At 43.9% G+C, this 19,604-nt stretch overlaps 1 protein-coding gene across 5 annotated transcripts in view; it reads left to right on the top strand.

Annotated features, from left to right (window-relative positions):
- CACNA1I (calcium voltage-gated channel subunit alpha1 I) overlaps positions 1-19,604 on the top strand; it is a 694,988-nt gene that overhangs the window by 594,957 nt on the left and 80,427 nt on the right. For all 5 annotated transcript variants that reach the window (XM_083156129.1, XM_083156128.1, XM_083156130.1 and 2 more), the window contains 5 exons: positions 1,253-1,353; positions 3,120-3,243; positions 12,252-12,320; positions 12,456-12,640; positions 18,925-19,051. In XM_083156129.1, the coding sequence (XP_083012255.1) occupies positions 1,253-1,353; positions 3,120-3,243; positions 12,252-12,320; positions 12,456-12,640; positions 18,925-19,051 (606 nt within the window). The remainder of the gene's footprint in view (positions 1-1,252; positions 1,354-3,119; positions 3,244-12,251; positions 12,321-12,455; positions 12,641-18,924; positions 19,052-19,604) is intronic.

Genomic DNA, 19,604 nt, shown 5'->3' with positions numbered 1-19,604 from the left:
TACCTGGTCCCCCAATGGTCCCACGGCGTCATCTGGCGTCCTCTGCATCCCCGGCGTCCACTGCTGCCTTCTGAATCTTCTTAAGTGGTCCCAGGGGTTGCCGCAGAAGCTCCTGAAGGCCGCCGTGGTCATTGGGGGACTTAGTAAGTTGGGTGGGGGGGAACAAAACAAAAAAAATCCGAACTATTCTAAAAACCACGATAAGAGATCTCTGGGTACGGGAGACTCTACCTGTAATAATCCATCACCTAAAGCGCTAAAGTCAGTTCATAAAACTACTTTTAGTTTTGAGTTCAATAACTACAAAATACCCTAAATTCATACAAATATTCTTAGCAATGGAACTATTTATTTTGCTGAGCTGTGTCATTATAAGGTAATGCCTTTAATAGATAACTGTTGCAGAAATCAATGTAAGCTTCAAGGCTTTAAGTGTCCTTTATCTAGTAGATTACAATGGGCTAAATCATGATTATACAGTAATCAACTGTGATGTATCATACATATCAACTACATAAATACCACCCTCTTAACTTTTGCCAGTGAAAACTGTCATTCAAGGACATTATGATTAAAGAAAAAATGACAAGAAAAAAAACATATCAACAATACTGAAAATAATATATATTAACTGGTGTGTTCTGATTGAATTAAATTACCACGTTGCTGACATTTGTGACTGGAAGAAATATAATTATTAATATATTGTAATTACATAGATGTTTTAATCAACAAATGATAATGTGATGTGTCTCTCTTTCTCTTTCTCCGAAGGGCTGATGCACGGCCCCGCGTGTCGCTATCACTCGGTGAATAATTATTGGTCTTGGCCAGGGTTCTCACCGGAGAACACTGGACCTGACAGATGACTCAGCACTGACACATTGCTGTGCAGCGCTGTGTGCTGAGCGATCTTGCTGAGCGTTCTACATTGCTCAGACCGCTCAGCAACATCTCCCCATGTGTAGGCCTCTTTAGTGGGATCTTGGCCAAGTATTTATATGAAGGGTGCTGATGACAGCAGAAAGTAATAGTATATTTGATGTTGTAGTAATTTCTGTAGAAGGATAAGCACTGTGACATGCACAGAGAGTTTACCAAAAGACAATGGCTCATTGCTGAATTGTGACAGGAGCTGACAGCTTCAATTACATAGAAACAAGCGACTTGTAAATGTGTTCTGAGGATAAAAAAAAAAGAAAAGAAGTGGGTGAAGTACAGGGTCACAATGTAATATTCCTAATCCCTGCAGAGCTTGTGTTTCCGGATCAGAAAAATGATTGAGGTATATCGACCGGATTGGTGTGAATTACGCGAGGACTGGTCCATATTCCTTTTCTCACCACATAACAGGTAATCACAGTAAGACGTACTCGCTGTATGTTGATAAGGAAATGAAGTAGGGATTTTACTGATTGTTTTATTGGCTCATTGAGTGCTACATTTTAGACAATGCAAATACAGCATAAGGTTTACGATATGGATAATAGATCCTGATTCTACAGGTCCATACACACTGGGCAACTATGCCCCGCGTGTATGGACAGTGATGATCGCTGTCATCGCTGGGGGGGGGGGGGGGGGAGAGCCACTCAGTGCATACACACTGAGCCGCATTCCCCCTGCCCGGCACAGTCAGTGGGGGATGGATGTATTTGCATAGTGCAGCGCTATGGAAAGCCATCCACAAAGCCGCTAATCTGCTGGTAATACAAGCAGATGAACGGCTTTCCCGGTGATGATGCGGGAGGGTGCATCACCGCTCATTGCCGGGCCATACACACTAGGCCATTATGCCCAGCGATGACCACTGTAATCGCTGGGGGGGGGAAGCTGCTCAGTGCATACACACTGAGCCGCATAAGCCCTGCCCGGCGCTGTCAGCAGGGGGCGGGCGGCTTTGCATAGGACATTGCTATAGAAAGACTTCCACAAAGCCACTCATCTGCTGGTAATACAAGCAGATGAACAGCTTTCCTGGTGATGATGCGGGAGCGTGCAGCAGCGGCCCGATATCATCCAGTGTGCAAGTTAAATATTGATTACCCACGGCTGTGGCAAATATCATCAATGTTATCAGTTGCGGGTTGTCTAGTGCAGTGGTTCTCAATCTCGGTTCTCGAGGAACCCCAACAGTGCACGTTTTCCAGATCACCTGGCAGGTGCACTCATTATTCACTGACACATTTTAAAAGATCACAGGTGGAGCTAATTATTTCACCTGTGATTCTGTGTGGAGACCTGGAAAACGTGCACCGTTGGGGGGCCCTGAGGACCGAGGTTGAGAGCCCCTGCTCTAGTGTATAGGAAGTGCACCATTAAGAGTTAAAACACTGAAACGGAAATAAACAGTTTTTAATCTAAGATTATCCAGAAAATATCATATTAAATAGATGTACAAACAATTCATTTGTATGAGCTTGTATTTAAGCCGTGTATTCTGTATCACTAAGTAAATTTTACAGCTTAAAAACTGGCTTGGATGGAAAATGAAACAAGAAATATTTCACTACTGTTTTCAGTATTTTACTATAAAAAAATAAAAATAAAACTCAGATCAATAATTTATTTGGGGGATTAAATTCCCAGACTACGCTACTATAAAGCTTTCACAGGCACTGTGTGATTAAACGCAGAAGCTGTTTTCTTTCATCGGTTGCTGAAAACACTTAGGAACCATCAGTTCCTATCCCGGTGCCACTCCTAGCTCACTAAATGCCATGAAAATACAAGATGGAATTCATGCACTGGCACAAATCACTTTACAGAGTTAAAGCTCTACAAATTTACAAGCCTGATAGATTTTTCCAGGACCTTGGACAGCAGCTGCAAGGATGTTGTGGAGCACTGAACTGAATGTTACAATGAGATCATTCACACGACACATGCAAGCCAAAATATGCAATTTTACTTCCTGGCCGCAACATTTTGCAGTATTGCAAGCCATAAGCAACCACTAAACCCCTCAGCCTAGTCTAGCAGAAAATATAGGCCAGGACTATTATAAATTTAAATGCAATCTAAATTGTTAATTGCTACGGAGCATAAATTTGAATGTTCTCTGGATTGTGTGTGTGTGTGTGTGTGATTGCATGTGCCTCTGCTTTGGTTCTTTGTAGGTTTCGCATGATGTGTCAGACGGTAATTGCACACAAGCTATTCGACTATGTGGTGCTTGCATTCATTTTCCTTAACTGCATCACCATCGCTCTGGAGAGGCCTCAGATTGAGCACAAGAGTACGGTGAGAACCATGCTGCATTTCAGCTCTATCTGTCTATCTATCTATCTATCTATCTATCTATCTATCTATCTATCTATCTATCTGTCTGTCTGTCTGTCTGTCTGTCTGTCTGTCTGTCTGTCTGTCTGTCTGTCTGTCTGTCTGTCTGTCTATCTGTCTGTCTATTTGTAATAGATATAGTCAGGGCCGTCGAGAGGTATGCCGGGCCCTGGTAAAAATATGGGCGTGTCCTAATCACTGGAGGCGTGGCCACCTCTGTAATTAGGCCACGCTCCAAAAATGTTTAATGTGAGTGAAACATACTCTAAAGTCAAGTGGGGAGTGTTATTGCATCAGCAGCAGCACACCTACAGCATGTGCTGTGCTGACAGCAGGCTCAGCATGAGCTCTCAAGCTGTCAGTGAGACACTCACGCTGAGCCTGCTGTCAGCACAGCACATGTAGGTGTGTGCTGCTGCTGCCCAGGAGGGACGGATGGGGAAAGTATGGGGGTTGGACCAGGGCCCCCGCCGGGACCCTCCATCAAGCCCGCTCCCCCCCCCTCTCTGCGGTCCTGGATACAGTTATGTGTAATTATAGTGAGCATTGTAATGTAGGAGGCTAAAGGTGTCCATCCACCCAAGGTGTGCAGGGCGTGCATCCACTCCCCCAAGAGTGGTATACCTACTGTAGCTTATAAAATAGTCCCTGTTGTGATGAAATTGGTAAAAACAAATACAACATACAGTATTGGTCTATGTCAGTGAGACGGGGAATGCTGCTGTCAGCGAGGCAGGGATGTGCTAGTGTCAGTGAGGCAGGGATGTGCTAGTGTCAGTGAGGCAGGGATGTGCTAGTGTCAGTGAGGCAGGGATGTGCTAGTGTCAGTGAGGCATGGATGTGTTAGTGTCAGTGAGGCTGGGATGTGCTAGTGTCAGTGAGGCAGGGATGTGCTAGTGTCAGTGAGGCAGGGATGTGCTAGTGTCAGTGAGGCAGGGATGTGCTACTGTCAGTGAGGCAGGGATGTGATACTGTCAGTGAGGCAAGGATGTGCTACTGTCAGTGAGGCAGGGATGTGCTAGTTTCAGTGAGGCAGGGATGTGCTAGTGTCAGTGAGGCAGGGATGTGCTAGTGTCAGTGAGGCATGGATGTGCTAGTGTCAGTGAGGCAGGGATGTGCTACTGTCAGTGAGGCTGGGATTTGCTAGTGTCAGTGAAGCAGGGATGTGCTAGTGTCAGTGAGGCAGGGATGTGCTAGTGTCAGAGAGGCAGAGATGTTCTACTGTCAGTGAGGCAGGGATGTGCTACTGTCAGTGAGGCAGGGATGTGCTAGTGTCAGTGAGGCAGGGATGTGCTAGTGTCAGTGAGGCAGGGATGTGCTAGTGTCAGTGAGGCAGGGATGTGCTAGTGTCAGTGAGGCAGGGATGTGCGTGTCAAAGAGGCAGGGATGTGCTAGTGTCAGTGAGGCAGGGATGTGCTACTGTCAGTGAGGCAGGGATGTGATACTGTCAGTGAAGCAAGGATGTGCTAGTGTCAGTGAGGCAGGGATGTGCTAGTGTCAGTGAGGCAGGGATGTGCTAGTGTCAGTGAGGCAGGGATGTGCTAGTGTCAGTGAGGCATGGATGTGCTAGTGTCAGTGAGGCAGGGATGTGCTACTGTCAGTGAGGCAGGGATGTGCTAGTGTCAGTGAAGCAGGGATGTGCTAGTGTCAGTGAGGCAGGGATGTGCTAGTGTCAGAGAGGCAGAGATGTTCTACTGTCAGTGAGGCAGGGATGTGCTAGTGTCAGTGAGGCAGGGATGTGCTAGTGTCAGTGAGGCAGGGATGTGCTAGTGTCAGTGAGGCAGGGATGTGCTAGTGTCAGTGAAGCAGGGATGTGCTAGTGTCAGTGAGGCAGGGATGTGCTAGTGTCAGAGAGGCAGAGATGTTCTACTGTCAGTGAGGCAGGGATGTGCTACTGTCAATGAGGCAGGGATGTGCTAGTGTCAGTGAGGCAGGGATGTGCTAGTGTCAGTGAGGCAGGGATGTGCTAGTGTCAGTGAGGCAGGGATGTGCTAGTGTCAGTGAGGCAGGGATGTGCTAGTGTCAGTGAGGCAGGGATGTGCTAGTGTCAGTGAGGCAGGGATGTGCTAGTGTCAGTGAGGCAGGGATGTGCTAGTGTCAGTGAGGCAGGGATGTGCTAGTGTCAGCGAGGCAGGGATGTGCTAGTGTCAGCGAGGCAGGGATGTGCTAGTGTCAGCGAGGCAGGGATGTGCTAGTGTCAGTGAGGCAGGGATGTGCTAGTGTCAGTGAGGCAGGGATGTGCTAGTGTCAGTGAGGCAGGGATGTTCTACTGTCAGTGAGGCAGGGATGTGCTAGTGTCAGTGAGGCAGGGATGTGCTGATGTCAATAAGACAATGATTGAAGCTCTCAGTGAGGCATGTGCTGCTGTCAGTGAAGCATTGATGTGCTTCTGTCAGTGAGGTGCTGCTATCAGTGAGGTGGTGATGTGCTGCCATCAGTGAGGTGGTGATGTGTAACATAGTTACATACTGTAGTTACATAGTATTTTAAGGCTGAATAAAGACTCACGTCCATCCAGTTCAACCTTGGTGTATTAGGTTCATTCCTTGTTATACATATTGTATACTGATATGATTTAAGGACAGATTGTGATTATTGTTTGTACCCCTGTATGTTTTTAACCAATAGATGTTGTCCAACCTTATTTTACATGTATTTATTGTGTCTGCCGACACCACCTCTCCAGGAAGAGAGTTCCATAGTTTGGCTGCCCTGACTGTAAAAATTATTTTCCTTCTAACGGAACAAAATCATCTTTTCCTCTAATCTAAACTCATGACCCGGTGTCGTTGAGTCCTTCCTTACAGTAATGAGGGCATCTGACAGTTGCTTATATTGGCCCCTGTTATATTTGTACATGTTTAGCATGACCCCCCTTAAACGTCTCTTTTCTAGCGTAAACAATCCTAAATGGTTCAATCTATCTTCATAGCTTAAATTCTCCAATCCTTTATTAGTTTGTTGCTCTTCTTTGGACTTTTTCCACTTCTAGGATGTCCTTTTTATAGTGCGGGGCCCAGAATTGTACTCCATATTCTAGATGTGGTCTAACCAAAGGAAAAATACAAAGAAGCAGCGCTGAAACTACAATGAATATAAAACCCAATTGGTATAGAATTTTGACCTTTAAATGTATAATAAAAAAAATATATTAACAATACATTGACATTAACACACAGACATATAACAAATACACTTAAAAAAAACTATTAAAAAAGAAGGGATATCTCACTCTCAGGGTTGGTGTTGGAGCCAAAGAGAAGTAAGGACTTTTACATGGTTTGTCCAATTGAAGGTAAGTGCACTTTACCCAAAGCTGCTATTCTTGGAGTCACTGCTTTTGAAATGGTGTACTTTAGTGGGGAAAATGGGGGTCACGGATCCTCTCTATTCAGACGGTGTCCCAAGAAGGTGTCGCTGGAAGAAGCTGTGATAGCACCTCATGTATATTGGGTGTGCATTCTAAGATTCCTCTCCCCCCTATATTTTATTGTACATATAAAGGTCAAAATTCTATACCAATTGAGTTTTTTATTCATTGTAGTTTCAGCGCTGCTTCTTTGTATTTTTTTCTATTGGTGAGACCACATCTAGAATATGGAGTACAATTCTGGGCCCCGCACTATAAAAATGACATCCTAGAACTGGAAAAAGTCCAAAGAAGAGCAACAAAACTATTAAAGGGATTGGAGAATTTAAGCTATGAAGATAGATTGAACAATTTAGGATTGTTTATGCTAGAAAAGAGACGTTTAAGGGGGGACATGCTAAACATGTACAATATATTAGGGGCCAATATAAGCAACTGTCAGATGCATCAACCCTGAGAGTGAGATATCCCTTCTTTTTAATAGTTTTTTAAGTGTATTTGTTATATGTCTGTGTGTTATTGTCAATGTATTGTTAATATTTTATTTTATTATACATATAAAGGTCAAAATTCTATACCAATTGGGTTTTTTATTCATTGTAGTTTCAGCGCTGCTTCTTTGTATTTTTTCCTTTTGATATACATATATAGGGACTGACTATCCCTATAACCCAGCAGCTGCTCTGGGGAGACAACTCACACTTTAGGCGCCCTACATATTCTCCAGCAGAATATATATTTTCCTTGTGGTCTAACCAATGCTTTGTACAGTGGCATAAATACATTTGAGTTCCTAGCCTCCATATCCCTTTTTATGCATGCTAGTATCCTGTTCACCTTATTTGTTGCTATATGATGTTGAGCACTACACCCCAGCTTGTTATCTATTTGGACTCCTAGGTCTTTTTCACGTTCTGAAATACCCAGTGCCTCCCCGCTTAGGTTAAACTTAGCACATTGGTTATGTTCCCCAAGATGCATAACCTTGCATTTATCCACATTGAACCTCATCTTCCACTTTTTTGCCCACTCGTCTAATTTATTAAGATCACTCTGAAGCGTGGAGACATCCTCGGTTGATCTAATTACTCTGCTCAGTTTTGTGTCATTAGCAAAGATGGAAACATTGCTGAGTATGCCCATCCCAATATCATTAATAAATATATTAAATAAAAGGTGCCCTAGCACCGACCCCTGTGGCACTCCACTTAATATTGGTATCATTTTTGGTACTGCACCCTCTCTTCTTTATTACGCAGCCAGTTCCTTATCCAACTACAAATGCGTTCCCCTAGTCCCAGATTTTCCATTTTATTTATCAACCTCTTATGTGGAACAGTGTCAAAAGTCACAGCAAAATCCAGGAAGACCACATCTACTGCATTTCCATTATCAAGGTTGTTGCTGACATCCTCATAAAAGCCTAGTATATTTGTTTGGCATGAACGATTCTTCACAAACCCATGTTGGTTAATACGAATTAGCCTGTGAAGCTCTAAATATTTTTGGATGCCATCCCTTAAAAATCCCTCAAATAATTTACCCACTATTGATTAATAGTTGTTAAGCTCACAGGTCTGTAGTTAGCTGGGTAATCCCTTTTTCCTTTTTTGAATATTGGTACTACTTCTGCTATTCTCCAGTCTTTTGGTACCTTACCAGATGATAATGAGTTCTCAAAAACGTAATACAGTTGTGTTGCTAATTCCTCCCTTAATTCCATTAGTACCCTAGGACGAATCCCATCAGGGCCTGGGGATTTGTTTGTTTTGATTTTAATGAGCCGTAATGTTATCTCATCTGTCGTGAAATTGATTTTAAGATCTGGGTTGCTTGTCCCATTTGTGGTACCTGTATGCTCCACTGTCTGCTATTCCCTAGTAAACACTGATGAAAAAAACTAATATAACAATTCTGCTTTTCCCTAATCCTCTTTAAAGCTATTACCGTTAATATTGGTTAATGGGCCTATGTTCTCTTTGATTATTCGTTTACTATTGATATATTTGAAAAACTTCTTGGGATTGGTTTTGCTCTCTGTGGCTATACGCTCTTCATTTTCCCTTTTAGCTATTTTGATTACCCCTTTACAAATTTTGTTTGATTATTTGTACTTGCTGAATGCCTCCTCATTCATGTTATTCTTGTAAAATTTTAATGCTCTTGTCTTATTGTTAATTGCTGTCCTTACTTTTTTATCCAACTATGGTTGCTTTTTCTTATTGAATTTGCCCTTATTGCCTTTAAGATATATTTATTAGTTAATGAATCAAGCATGTTTTTTAGTGTATCCCACATTTCTTCTGCATTCTTCCCCTCAAATAACACATTTCTAACTCTAATTCTTTTAAAGAGTCCCTGAGTAAATCGAAGTTAGCTTTTCTAAAATTTTATATTTTAACTGGTCCTGTATGTTGTAGTTTACAGAAGTTGATTTCCAGTGAGACCATATTATGGTCACTGTTACCCAGATGTTCTATTACTTTGGTATTTGAAACTAAATCTACATTGTTTGTTAATTCTAAATCCAATAACGCCCCATTACGAGTTGGTGTTTCAATCGATTATTTTAAAAACTGATCCTTAAGTAAGTTTAGGAACCCACTACTTTTTGCTGACTTACATGTCTCATTTGTCCAGTCAATGTCTGGAAGGTTAAAATCCCCCTTAATTAATACCTGCCCCTGATCTGACTATTTCTTTATTTGGAGAGACTCATCCCTTTCATTAATGTTCGGCAGTCTGTAGCATCCTCCAATTACAATATTATTCGATTTTTTATTATTTTCTGTTAACTCTACCCACAGGGCCTCAGTATTATCTTCATCTATCCCCAAGCTCATCTCCTTCTCATATGGTTTTAAGTTAGTTCTTACATAAAGGCAAACCCCCCGGCCCTTTTTATTTTCCCTGTCTTTTCTGAAAAGGGTATATCCCTCCATGTTTAAAGCCCAATTGTGTGACTCATTGCACCATGCTTCTGTTATGCCAATTATATTGTAATCATCCCTTGTGGACACAATTTCTAGTACCCCAATTTTTCCTTCCAATCTTCTTGCATTAGCCAGTAAGCATTTCAGCTTACCTTTTTTTTTTCCATTGAGGGGTGATTATGTTCAAGATGTGCTACTGATTTGTTACTAAATCTAGTTTATCTTCCCAACCTCCCTTCTCCAACCTCCAATCTCTTGCTTAACCGTTCCTTATTACTCTGTCTTTCACCCCCATAGTTTCTATTTGAACACCCCACCCCCCCTCCCCATATCTAGTTTAAAGACTCCTCCAACCTTCTAAACATCCTGCCTCCCAACACTGCCGCCCCCTTTCCATTCAGGTGCAATCCGCCAGTTCCATATAGATTGCGCCTATTTGAAAAGTCCGACCAGTGCTCTAGGAACCAGAACCCCTCTTTCCTACACCATCCTTTTAGCCACGCATTTAGCTCCATGAGTTACCTCTGTCTCCCTAGACTAGCATGTGACACAGGTAATATTTCTGAGAAAATTACCTTGTATTTCCTTGCTTTTAACTTATGTCCTAGATCCCTGAAATAGTTTTTAAGGACGCCCCACCTGCCACTAACTTGGTAATTTGTGCTAACATGCACCATGACCGCTGGGTCTTTCCCAGCCTGACCCAGTAATCTGTCCACCCGGGCCGCGATGTGTCGTACCCGAGCACCCAGAAGACAATAGGCTGTATGACTATCTCGTCCCGGTAGCAGATTGCCCTGTCTGTCTTGCGGACTATAGTATCCCCTACCACCACCATCTGTCTTGTTGTCCCTGTTTCACTTACCCCCTCTAAGCCCGATGAGCCAGACCCCTGATTGCTAGCGGTACTGATCACACCATTTTAGGTTTTTTATTTATTTATTTCATTTTATTTTATTTTAAGGGATTTTAGAGGGTAAAGAATCTACCACAGCTGCTATATTCTATATTATGGAGAAAAAAGAAAATCACACACAGCGAACCACCCCAACAAGTTAGTCAAGTCGGTCAAAGACGTACCAGGACCCGCTTAAAGAGTACAATACCTGTGCAAGGATACAAATACCTATGCAATACAATACAATACAGAACAATACCCAATATAAGTACAGCTATAATAGTACACATAAAATAAAAGCTACAGTTTAGGTACCCCTGTGCTCTGTGTCCCTTCACTCTATTCCCAGTTAGCTCTATTCCCATACTAAATTCTGAACCAATCTGCTCACAGGTGCTGCAGCCTCACACTGCTTCACACCTCTTCAGAGCACACGCTGGCAGTGCTCACTATCCCCCCTCGCCCTTTCAGAAACCCCCCTGCAGCACTCTTATCCTCTACAAAACTCTTATGCTCAAGCTCCTGATCCTCCTCCTTTTGGCCCCCAAGCTTGGCCCTGCAGTATATGCCCTACCTCAGCTATAGGTAACCTATGTTACACTTACACTCACTCTCTCACTCTCTCACCCCCTCCCTGTCACCGTATATACTCACCAGGCGCCTGCCTCCGTTAAACGCTTGCACTCTTCTCCGTCAGATACCCAACGCTCCCTCTGCATGCACGTGTCCGGTCCTCCTGCCCTGCGCCCTGCAACTAGCCCAGCTCTGCTCTGCCCGGTGTCCTCCTGCACGCGATCCCGCACGTGCACCCGGCGTCCTTGTCCCCCGGCACTTCCAGGGGTATTATGGACCTTATTTTGGTCCACAAGCTATGCTGCAAATTTTTCAGTGTTGCGTGTGGATTAAACGACGCTAGCATAGCTGCCCGCTCCTCCTCACTCGCCAAGTTCTCTGCATGGCTGCAAATGGATGTTTTGCATAAATATCCATTCGCAGCCTTGGGTGCGGGGGGCAAAATAATTTGATGGTCGCTGACCATCGAATGATTTGGAAGGAGTGAGCAAAACTTACACTCTCTGGTGTCTTAGCTTTGCGTGTTCCCTGTTCGGGAACAGGGTGGGAAGCTGAATTCCGGTGATGCCAGCTGCCCGCCTCCGGCAGCCGTGTCACTGCTTCCTTTCCATGGGAACACCCAGCATTTCCATGGGAACACCCATGAATCGATGGGCATTCCTATGGGCGCGTCCCCTAGACGCGGCCCCCCGCCCACACTAGTAGGTGAAAATGGGACGCGAACTATCAGTTCACTGTGCCCGTTCTCACCCAGCATATACACATGTGCAAAAATGTGCATGCTCATTACAAAAACATGGCTCGCACGTGTGTGCAGATATTTCAGACAGGCAGAAATATCAGCAAACTTCAATTCAATGTGGCCTGGGCTCATCGAAAACAGATGCGAATTCGATAATTTAGCAGGCGTTCATCAAATGCAGATTCAACTTTTTTAAAAGCCGAATCGGCCGCTAAATTTTCAGTGATCTGCGGGATCTCCGACCGTCTGAGAATTTCCATCGGTTGGATATACTGAATAGGTACAATGTAAATTTGACCTAATATCGTCGAAAAGTGGCGTTATTTCCGAATTATTGGCACTGATTGAATAACCCACAATTATATTGCTTCATTGTAAGATATTACATTCATGTTTCTCAATTAATTTCTGTAATTATTATTATTATTATTATTATTATTTCTTACTCTACAGGAAAGACTGTTTCTCAGCATATCAAACTATATATTTACGGCTATCTTTGTAGCTGAGATGACATTGAAGGTATGTCTTTTTATTCAAATACAATTCAGTCTTTTAGATTTATTCATATTTGTTCTCCCTTTATGGAAATGAAATTTTGCTTATCTGTTTTTGCTCCAAACATAATTTATCTTTGCTTTTCCTTGTTTCCCTCAGGTAGTGTCTCTCGGACTATATTTCGGGGATCAGGCCTACCTCCGCAGCAGCTGGAATATTCTAGATGGGTTCCTTGTCTTTGTATCTCTGATTGATATTGTGGTTTCTGTGGCGTCTGCCGGTGGAGCAAAAATCCTCGGTGTCCTGAGAGTGCTGCGTCTTCTTCGTACATTGCGGCCTCTAAGGTGAAAATGCATCAGATAGCCTACTCATGGTTTGGCATGGGGCTCGTTAACTGGTGCTGAACAATATACGCTGCCAGGAACTGGTTTTATGGTGACTAGCAGCGTTTTGTAGAAGTTGTAATTAAATCAGAAGCTGCAGGCCGGTAGATGCCTCCCTTGGTGCTGTTTGCTCATATATTTTTCAAAATAAGGAGAGCTCTCATTGCAATTGAACTGAATGAGATGTATTATTTGCAAGGATTATCTATTATATATTGGCCCAATAGTCACATGCGGAGAAGTAACAGTGCAATAAAAACAGCTATAGCTATGCAAACAGATGCCGAATGAGTCGTACATTCCATCTCTTGCCTTTCAAAGTGATTTTCTGCGGAGGAAATAAACATAAGATTGTAACAAACAGAGCCCAAATGGGGCATCATATGGATAAATGATAGAGCATTCTCTCCTGAACGAATTGTTCCTTTTTTCGAGCCAAGTTCTTCAATTCTTATTTCCCTACAATTTGTCCAGCATTTCGGTCTGATCTACGTATATGCTGGGCCGCCACTAGGAATCGCGGGGCCTGGGACTGAACTTTAGCACCCCCCCCCAGTACCATTATGGCCACCGCCCCCAGCCCTCCCCCACCTCAGTACCATTACGCCCCCCCACCACCCCACTACCATTACGACTGGTTGCACTGTGTATTGTGCGTGCCTGGCTGAGGGGCCGCCGGCTGGGGGAGGCGGTGTGCGGCCATGGGGTTAGGTGGCACCATGCCTCTGTCGCTGTGGGCAGCTGCCCGGGCCCCTCCAGAGGCCGGGGCCCAGGACAGCTGTACCCACAGCACCCCCTGTTGTTAGCCCTGCATATATATATATAACCTCTTTCCCATGCCTAACCTTATAATAATATCGGTACTTGTGTATTTTGGCGGCGCCCCCGATCTCCATCGCGCAATGTTTTAATCGCATCGCATGCCATGCACCCAATGGCATGCGATGCGATGCGACACGATTTTTGCCCCATATGCGATGAAAGATTGTATAAGCACCCTAAAGGGTGCTTTTAAGCACCCTAATGGGTGCTTACAATGTTAAATGCACCCCCACGCCACCCCCCCCACTATAAACGTGAACCCGAAGCGCGGCGAGCGGCGGCGGTACGCGTCCTCCGACCTTTTCATACCCCCACTATCCACGTCGTCGTGGAGTTGAGAATAGAAAGTGTGGCGAGCGCAGCGAGCCACCGAGCCCGAAGCGTGGCGAGCGCAGCGAGCCCCGCGACGGGCCGCGGATACCTTCACAGGTATCGGAGTCCCCTCACGGGCTTTACAGGTATCCGCGTCCCCTCGCGGGGCTCGCTGCGCTCGTCATTTGGGTGCTTATACAATGTTTAATCGCATCGCATCGCATTGTATGGCATTGTATGCCATATACAATGTCATACAATTTAAAAATTGTATGGCATTGTACAATATCGCGCGATATCGCGTTGCATCGCATACCATCGCATACCTTATGGTATGCGATGCGATGGGCGCCGCCAAACTACACAAGTACCATAATATCCACTCAGGGCAAGGCCAGTGGTGACCCCTCCCTTATTACTTTAGCCAATTTTAAAGGAGTTGAGCTGACATTTCCTGCCACCTACAAGGGTAAATATATGAAAGTGGCACACAACGTGCTGGTATGGCCCTTTACTAAAGCAAAGCGGGAAGCACAATTACTGAGATGTAATAACATCTCGGCTGTCTAGTGCGGATGCACCGAATGTATCCACCCCACTGGCTTAAGTGCGTAAGTGCGGGATCTCGCTACAATTGCAAGATCTCCCGCATGCAGTCAAAAGCCACTTCAGTGGATATCTGGATGTCTCAGACAGAAGCAGTTTTAGTGCACATTACAGCACTGACAGGGCCATCTTTCCCACTGAGCTGGGTGGGCTATTGCTTTTGGGCCCCACAATCATAGGGTCCCAGAGCAGCCGAAGGCAGGGCAAACCAAAAAGAGCGCTGGCCAGCATTAGCTGGAATCCCTCCTGCCCTGTCCTTTTCCTCCATTGGTTGCACTGAATGTCAGGAGTGATGTCACACCTGATGTTATCAGTGAGGAGCGCCGAGAGAGGTAAGGTTTTGTATGTAGGAGCCCCACTGCACTGCTTTGCCCGGGTGTTGATAATGCTGTTAAAAGGGCACTGAGCACTGTAACACTGGTAGAGTGGTGCTACACAGTGACATCCGCCTGAAAGTGATTAGCAGCTGATAGGATGACATGTATGACACTGTAATTGCTTCTTTTCCATGTCCATGGCCAGTACGCAGCATAACAACTACACATTATTTTCATTTGAGGAGCCACCTGCCAATCGGTGCACCAGGGAATAACATAACTTTCCCTAAATCCAGAACCTACCCAGCTTCTATCTTATTAGTTCATGTTTTGGTTCTTCTTTTATTTGCATATGTGTGTAATATGTTTTTGTACCTATCTACAGTTATGGCTGGTCCTGAAATTTTTTCAGCTGAAAAAATTGGGCTTTTTTGTGTTTTTTTATTTTTTTGTTTTTTATCTGCGTTTTTGTTGTTGTTGCTGTATCTAATTGGGTGTAGTATGCATCCCCGACAGTTAGGAATCCGACCGTCAGTATTCCAACAGGGGGATGAGCGCATCGGAGCCTGTTGCTGCTCTATTTTCCCTTAATGGAGGTCGTGGACCCCCACCAGGTAAAATAGCCACTGTCAGTTAGGATCCAGACTGTCGGGCATTTAGCAGTCAGGATTACGACTGTCGGAATCCCAACTGTCGGTGCTCATCCAGCACACATCTAAAAGCTGCAGACCTATGTATTTTTCTGGACTTTTCACAAAAACAACAGGCACTTATTGCACTTATCATCTGGTTTTGCCTGCCACCAAATCAAATCCCCAATAAATGCTAGATTGATGGATAAGTGCTGACATCAAGACTAATAGGATAGTCCCTGGTTAATCCATTAGCCACAGTAAATTAACGTGGCTAATTGGATATCCTCTTAAATATGGAACATTTTATTTTTGAAAGTGAAAAGTAGGATGCTTGTGTATACTCTGCAAGATAGAAAACCGTCTGAATATTTACCAATTAAGAGTGATCATTAAGTTATGAGTCCTCCACAGTTTACTGTTCTTTGTTATGAATTGTCCAGATTTTAGAAAGATATAATAGGGAAGTTTCATGATTTTCTCTCTACAATCAATGTACAGTAGTGGGAGTTTATCTTCAGAATGTGTCCAAATCCAATTCTATACACTCAGTGGCATCGGAAGGAGGGTGCTTCTGCCCATATTATCATATTGTAGTAATTGTATACGGCAAAAGAGAACAGCGGCAGCAGCAATAAGAACCGCACCTGAATGAGCCTCATAGAGAGTAGTTAATCATGCAAAAAGAAGGAAAGAAAGAAAATTGCTTTATGGTGATGCTTCATGTTGAGATTAATGACAATTTTTATTGTCAGTGATAGTGCCCTCTAGTGCTCAAATGACACATATGAATACAAATATTAGATTTGGAGCCACTTTAGGGATTTTGATTACCTGTGCGAGTCTCTTTTTGTTGTTCTTGACACAGAGAGCAGCCACACTATAGTCATCATTATTATGTGGAATAGCTACACAACACAGTTATTGGGAAGATTGTGATGTCACTCAGGTGCTAAAAGGGAGGGGTAATTCTGGATAGAAAAAAAAACATTTTGGTATCCCAATTGCACACTGAGTGAGAAATAACTACATAATAATCAGATAGTACAGAGATATTGGTTGCATATATCTGCAGATATAGGGCTAAGACCCCAGGCTGTACGTCAAGGGGTGTCTGTGTCACTGGGGGTCCCTAATACTGGGTATGGGTCCGGGGTGTGGAATAGCAAAAGCTACCCTATCATATTGTGAAGCCTTAAGCCCATACACACGGGGAGATGCCGGCCTCCGTGCTGAGGGACGTGCTATAAGTACAGATCACTCAGCACACATCGCGGCACACAATAATGCACCCACCATGTGTGCTGAGCAGGGTTTTGCTTATGGTTCATAGGCAAAACCCCGTGATCTAGCAGGAGAGACAGTGCATGCACTATCTATATCTGTGGGTGATAGTGATGCGTGGGACCATGCCTCGCCGTCACCCGGACCCATAGACGTGGAGTGATTTGTCAGATCAGATAGAAATGGGGGTACAAATTGCTCCGTGTGTATGCCCCTAAGTCATAGGGCACAATTCTAATAATAAGCAAACCAAGCATAAAATTCACCAAGCAATGCAGTAATATGGGTGTCACCTCTATAAAACAAATGACATTGGTGTTTCAAGATGACAAATTTTGGGGTCTATTGACCCAACACCCATATTACTGTTTCAAAGCCATGTATTGTGTCAAAGTTCCAAACAGCTCCATTGCTCACGTGAGAAGTCAACCTGAGGTCCTTAAGCCGCTGGCAAGCTAGAATTCATAGCACTAAGGGCCTTATTCTACTTCACTCTTCTTAGATGGACAAAACCATGTGCACTGCAGGGGGGCAGATGTAAAATGTGCAGAGAGAATTAGATTTGGGTGAGTTATTTTATTTCTGTGCAGGGTAAATACTGGCGGCTTTATTTTTACACTGCAATATAGATCTCTTTATGAAGTAAAACCCCACCCAAATCGAATTCTCTCTGCACAAGTAACATCTGCCCCACCTGCAGTGCACATGGTTTTGTCCATCTAAGAAGGAATTTGTCAGAAAGAGTGAAACAAAATAACCCCCTAAGCTACAGTGGCACTGATCTGTGGTTGTAACTGTGCAGCATCAGTAAAACCTCACATTTCACTTCTTCCATGTTACTAAAGGCCCCCATACACTACAACGATTATGCACGATTTCAGGCGATTCCGACCTTTCGGGTAAATATATCGTTTGTAAATTGTCAAATTGTATATGTTTTCATCCGGTCCCATGAGTGTCGGATAGAAGCCCCTAGATTGCTAGTACTGCACTATCAATTTGTCGGAATCGGATGGAATTGGATGGAAAATGGGGTACATTTTGTGAATGCGATATCGCATGTGATGTATCGCAGGAAGTTTGATTGGCATTTCCAGACTCCCTAGCGCCTCATCCAGCCCATCAGATATATCTTACGGTAAAATTGTATACCATAAGATATTTACAAAGAGAGAAAGAATGTCCTTAACAAGGTGCACCTCAAAGAAAGTGTTAAAAATTAACTTTTATTGTTCCAAACTTAAAAAGCTGCGAAAATTTATTAAAATGTAAACATTTAACATACAAGGGTAGGGTACACACAATTTAAAAGCTATGGTGGCAGGCAGAAATGGCTATATGACCTAGTTGTTTCACTGATTGTATAGTGTGTAGGCTACCAAGATCGTGCAGTTCTTGCGGATTGGAAAAAGTCGCAGTGGCTGCTGACTGATCTATATATATATAAGGTGCCAGGTAGGAGTGGGTTAAATTACCTCTACAACTCCAGTATACAAGTTTGGTGTGTGGGCTAACCCGTTCTATACAATTAGCTACGGGCCTCTGGTGTTTTGCCCGAGTAACTGTTAGATTCTCTAGGTTGCCTCAAATAGAACTGGGTATAGTGTACCTCTGATAATCCCTAAGTCACCCCAAGGCTAATAATACATCTATCTATACCATAAGATATATCACAATTTATCGTGGCTAGATATATCTTATGAGAGATATTTTATGCAAAAGTAGCACAAAAGTACAATATAATATGGAATAACTTCTGGGGAGGGCCACAGGGAGTTCAAGGGAAATTGCATCCGACTTCAGGGTCAGACATATTGGTCTAGTGCAGGGGTAGGTAACCTCAGGCCCGGGGTCCGTATGCGGCCCCGTGGCTGGTCTGAGTGGCCCTCTGACCCGCCCGGCGGCTTTGCCAGGAGTCAAGTACAGGGGAATCTCGCGAAAGGTCGGTAGTTCTTGCGAGATCCTCTTAATCAACAGCTGCCAGAGACTGTCAGTCCTATTCAGCGGCAGCCGCCGGAGCGTGGGACGGCTGCAGCAGGCGAATTTGTAAGATACATTTTTACATATGGCCCCCGAAGGATTTGTTCCCCATACAATTGGCCCTTGGCACAAAAAAGGTTCCCCACCCCTGGTCTAGTGTATGAGCCCCTTTAGAGTCGCTATTTGGAAACCGTAGCATACAGTAGGATTAAGAATATTTGAAAATCTTATTGTTAGACAGAAAATTCATACATACACATTATTCTATCCATTTATTTATTTTTTTGCTCAGGGTCATAAGCCGAGCTCCGGGACTGAAATTGGTGGTTGAAACTTTGATATCTTCTCTAAAGCCAATTGGAAACATTGTCCTAATCTGTTGTGCCTTCTTCATCATCTTTGGGATCCTTGGGGTACAGGTACTGTATATTTTTATGGAAACAAAATCTGAAATGTTAGTATAACTAAGAAAATGAGCCTTACATTCAGTGTTGAGTGCATGGTTGTGATAGCGAAATTATAGATCTCATTCCTCTTTGGATTGATTCAATTTGCCCCATTTTAATTGCTGAAGAGATAAGTACGCTATCTGCTGCATATATATATCAGGGTTGCCCACCCTCCCGGCCCCCCGGAAAGGTGGGCAACCCTCCCGGATTCTGGGGGACCCCCGCTCCCCCCCCCCCCCTGGTTGTGGCTTCCCCTCACCCCTGACCGTGGCGTTTAAATAACCTTATCTGCCAATCTCAGGGGAAGGGGCGGGGCTAAGTGGCATAATTGCATCATTTAGCCCCGCCCCCTCAGCGAAGATCGGCAAACTGGGTAATTTTCCTTCATGGGAGCTGGGCTTAATGATGTCACTCTTAAGCCCCGCTCCCGGAACTCCTGCTGAAACAAGAGGAGCTTTCAAAAGTCGGCAACCCTGATATATATATATATATATATATTTTTATTTTTATTTTTTTTTAAAGT

Source organism: Crinia signifera, chromosome 8 (genome assembly GCF_055691185.1).
Source record: "Crinia signifera chromosome 8, ASM5569118v1, whole genome shotgun sequence".
In the NCBI taxonomy this organism is placed as follows: domain Eukaryota; kingdom Metazoa; phylum Chordata; class Amphibia; order Anura; family Myobatrachidae; genus Crinia; species Crinia signifera.
This window is presented reverse-complemented; position numbering and strand designations above follow the sequence as displayed.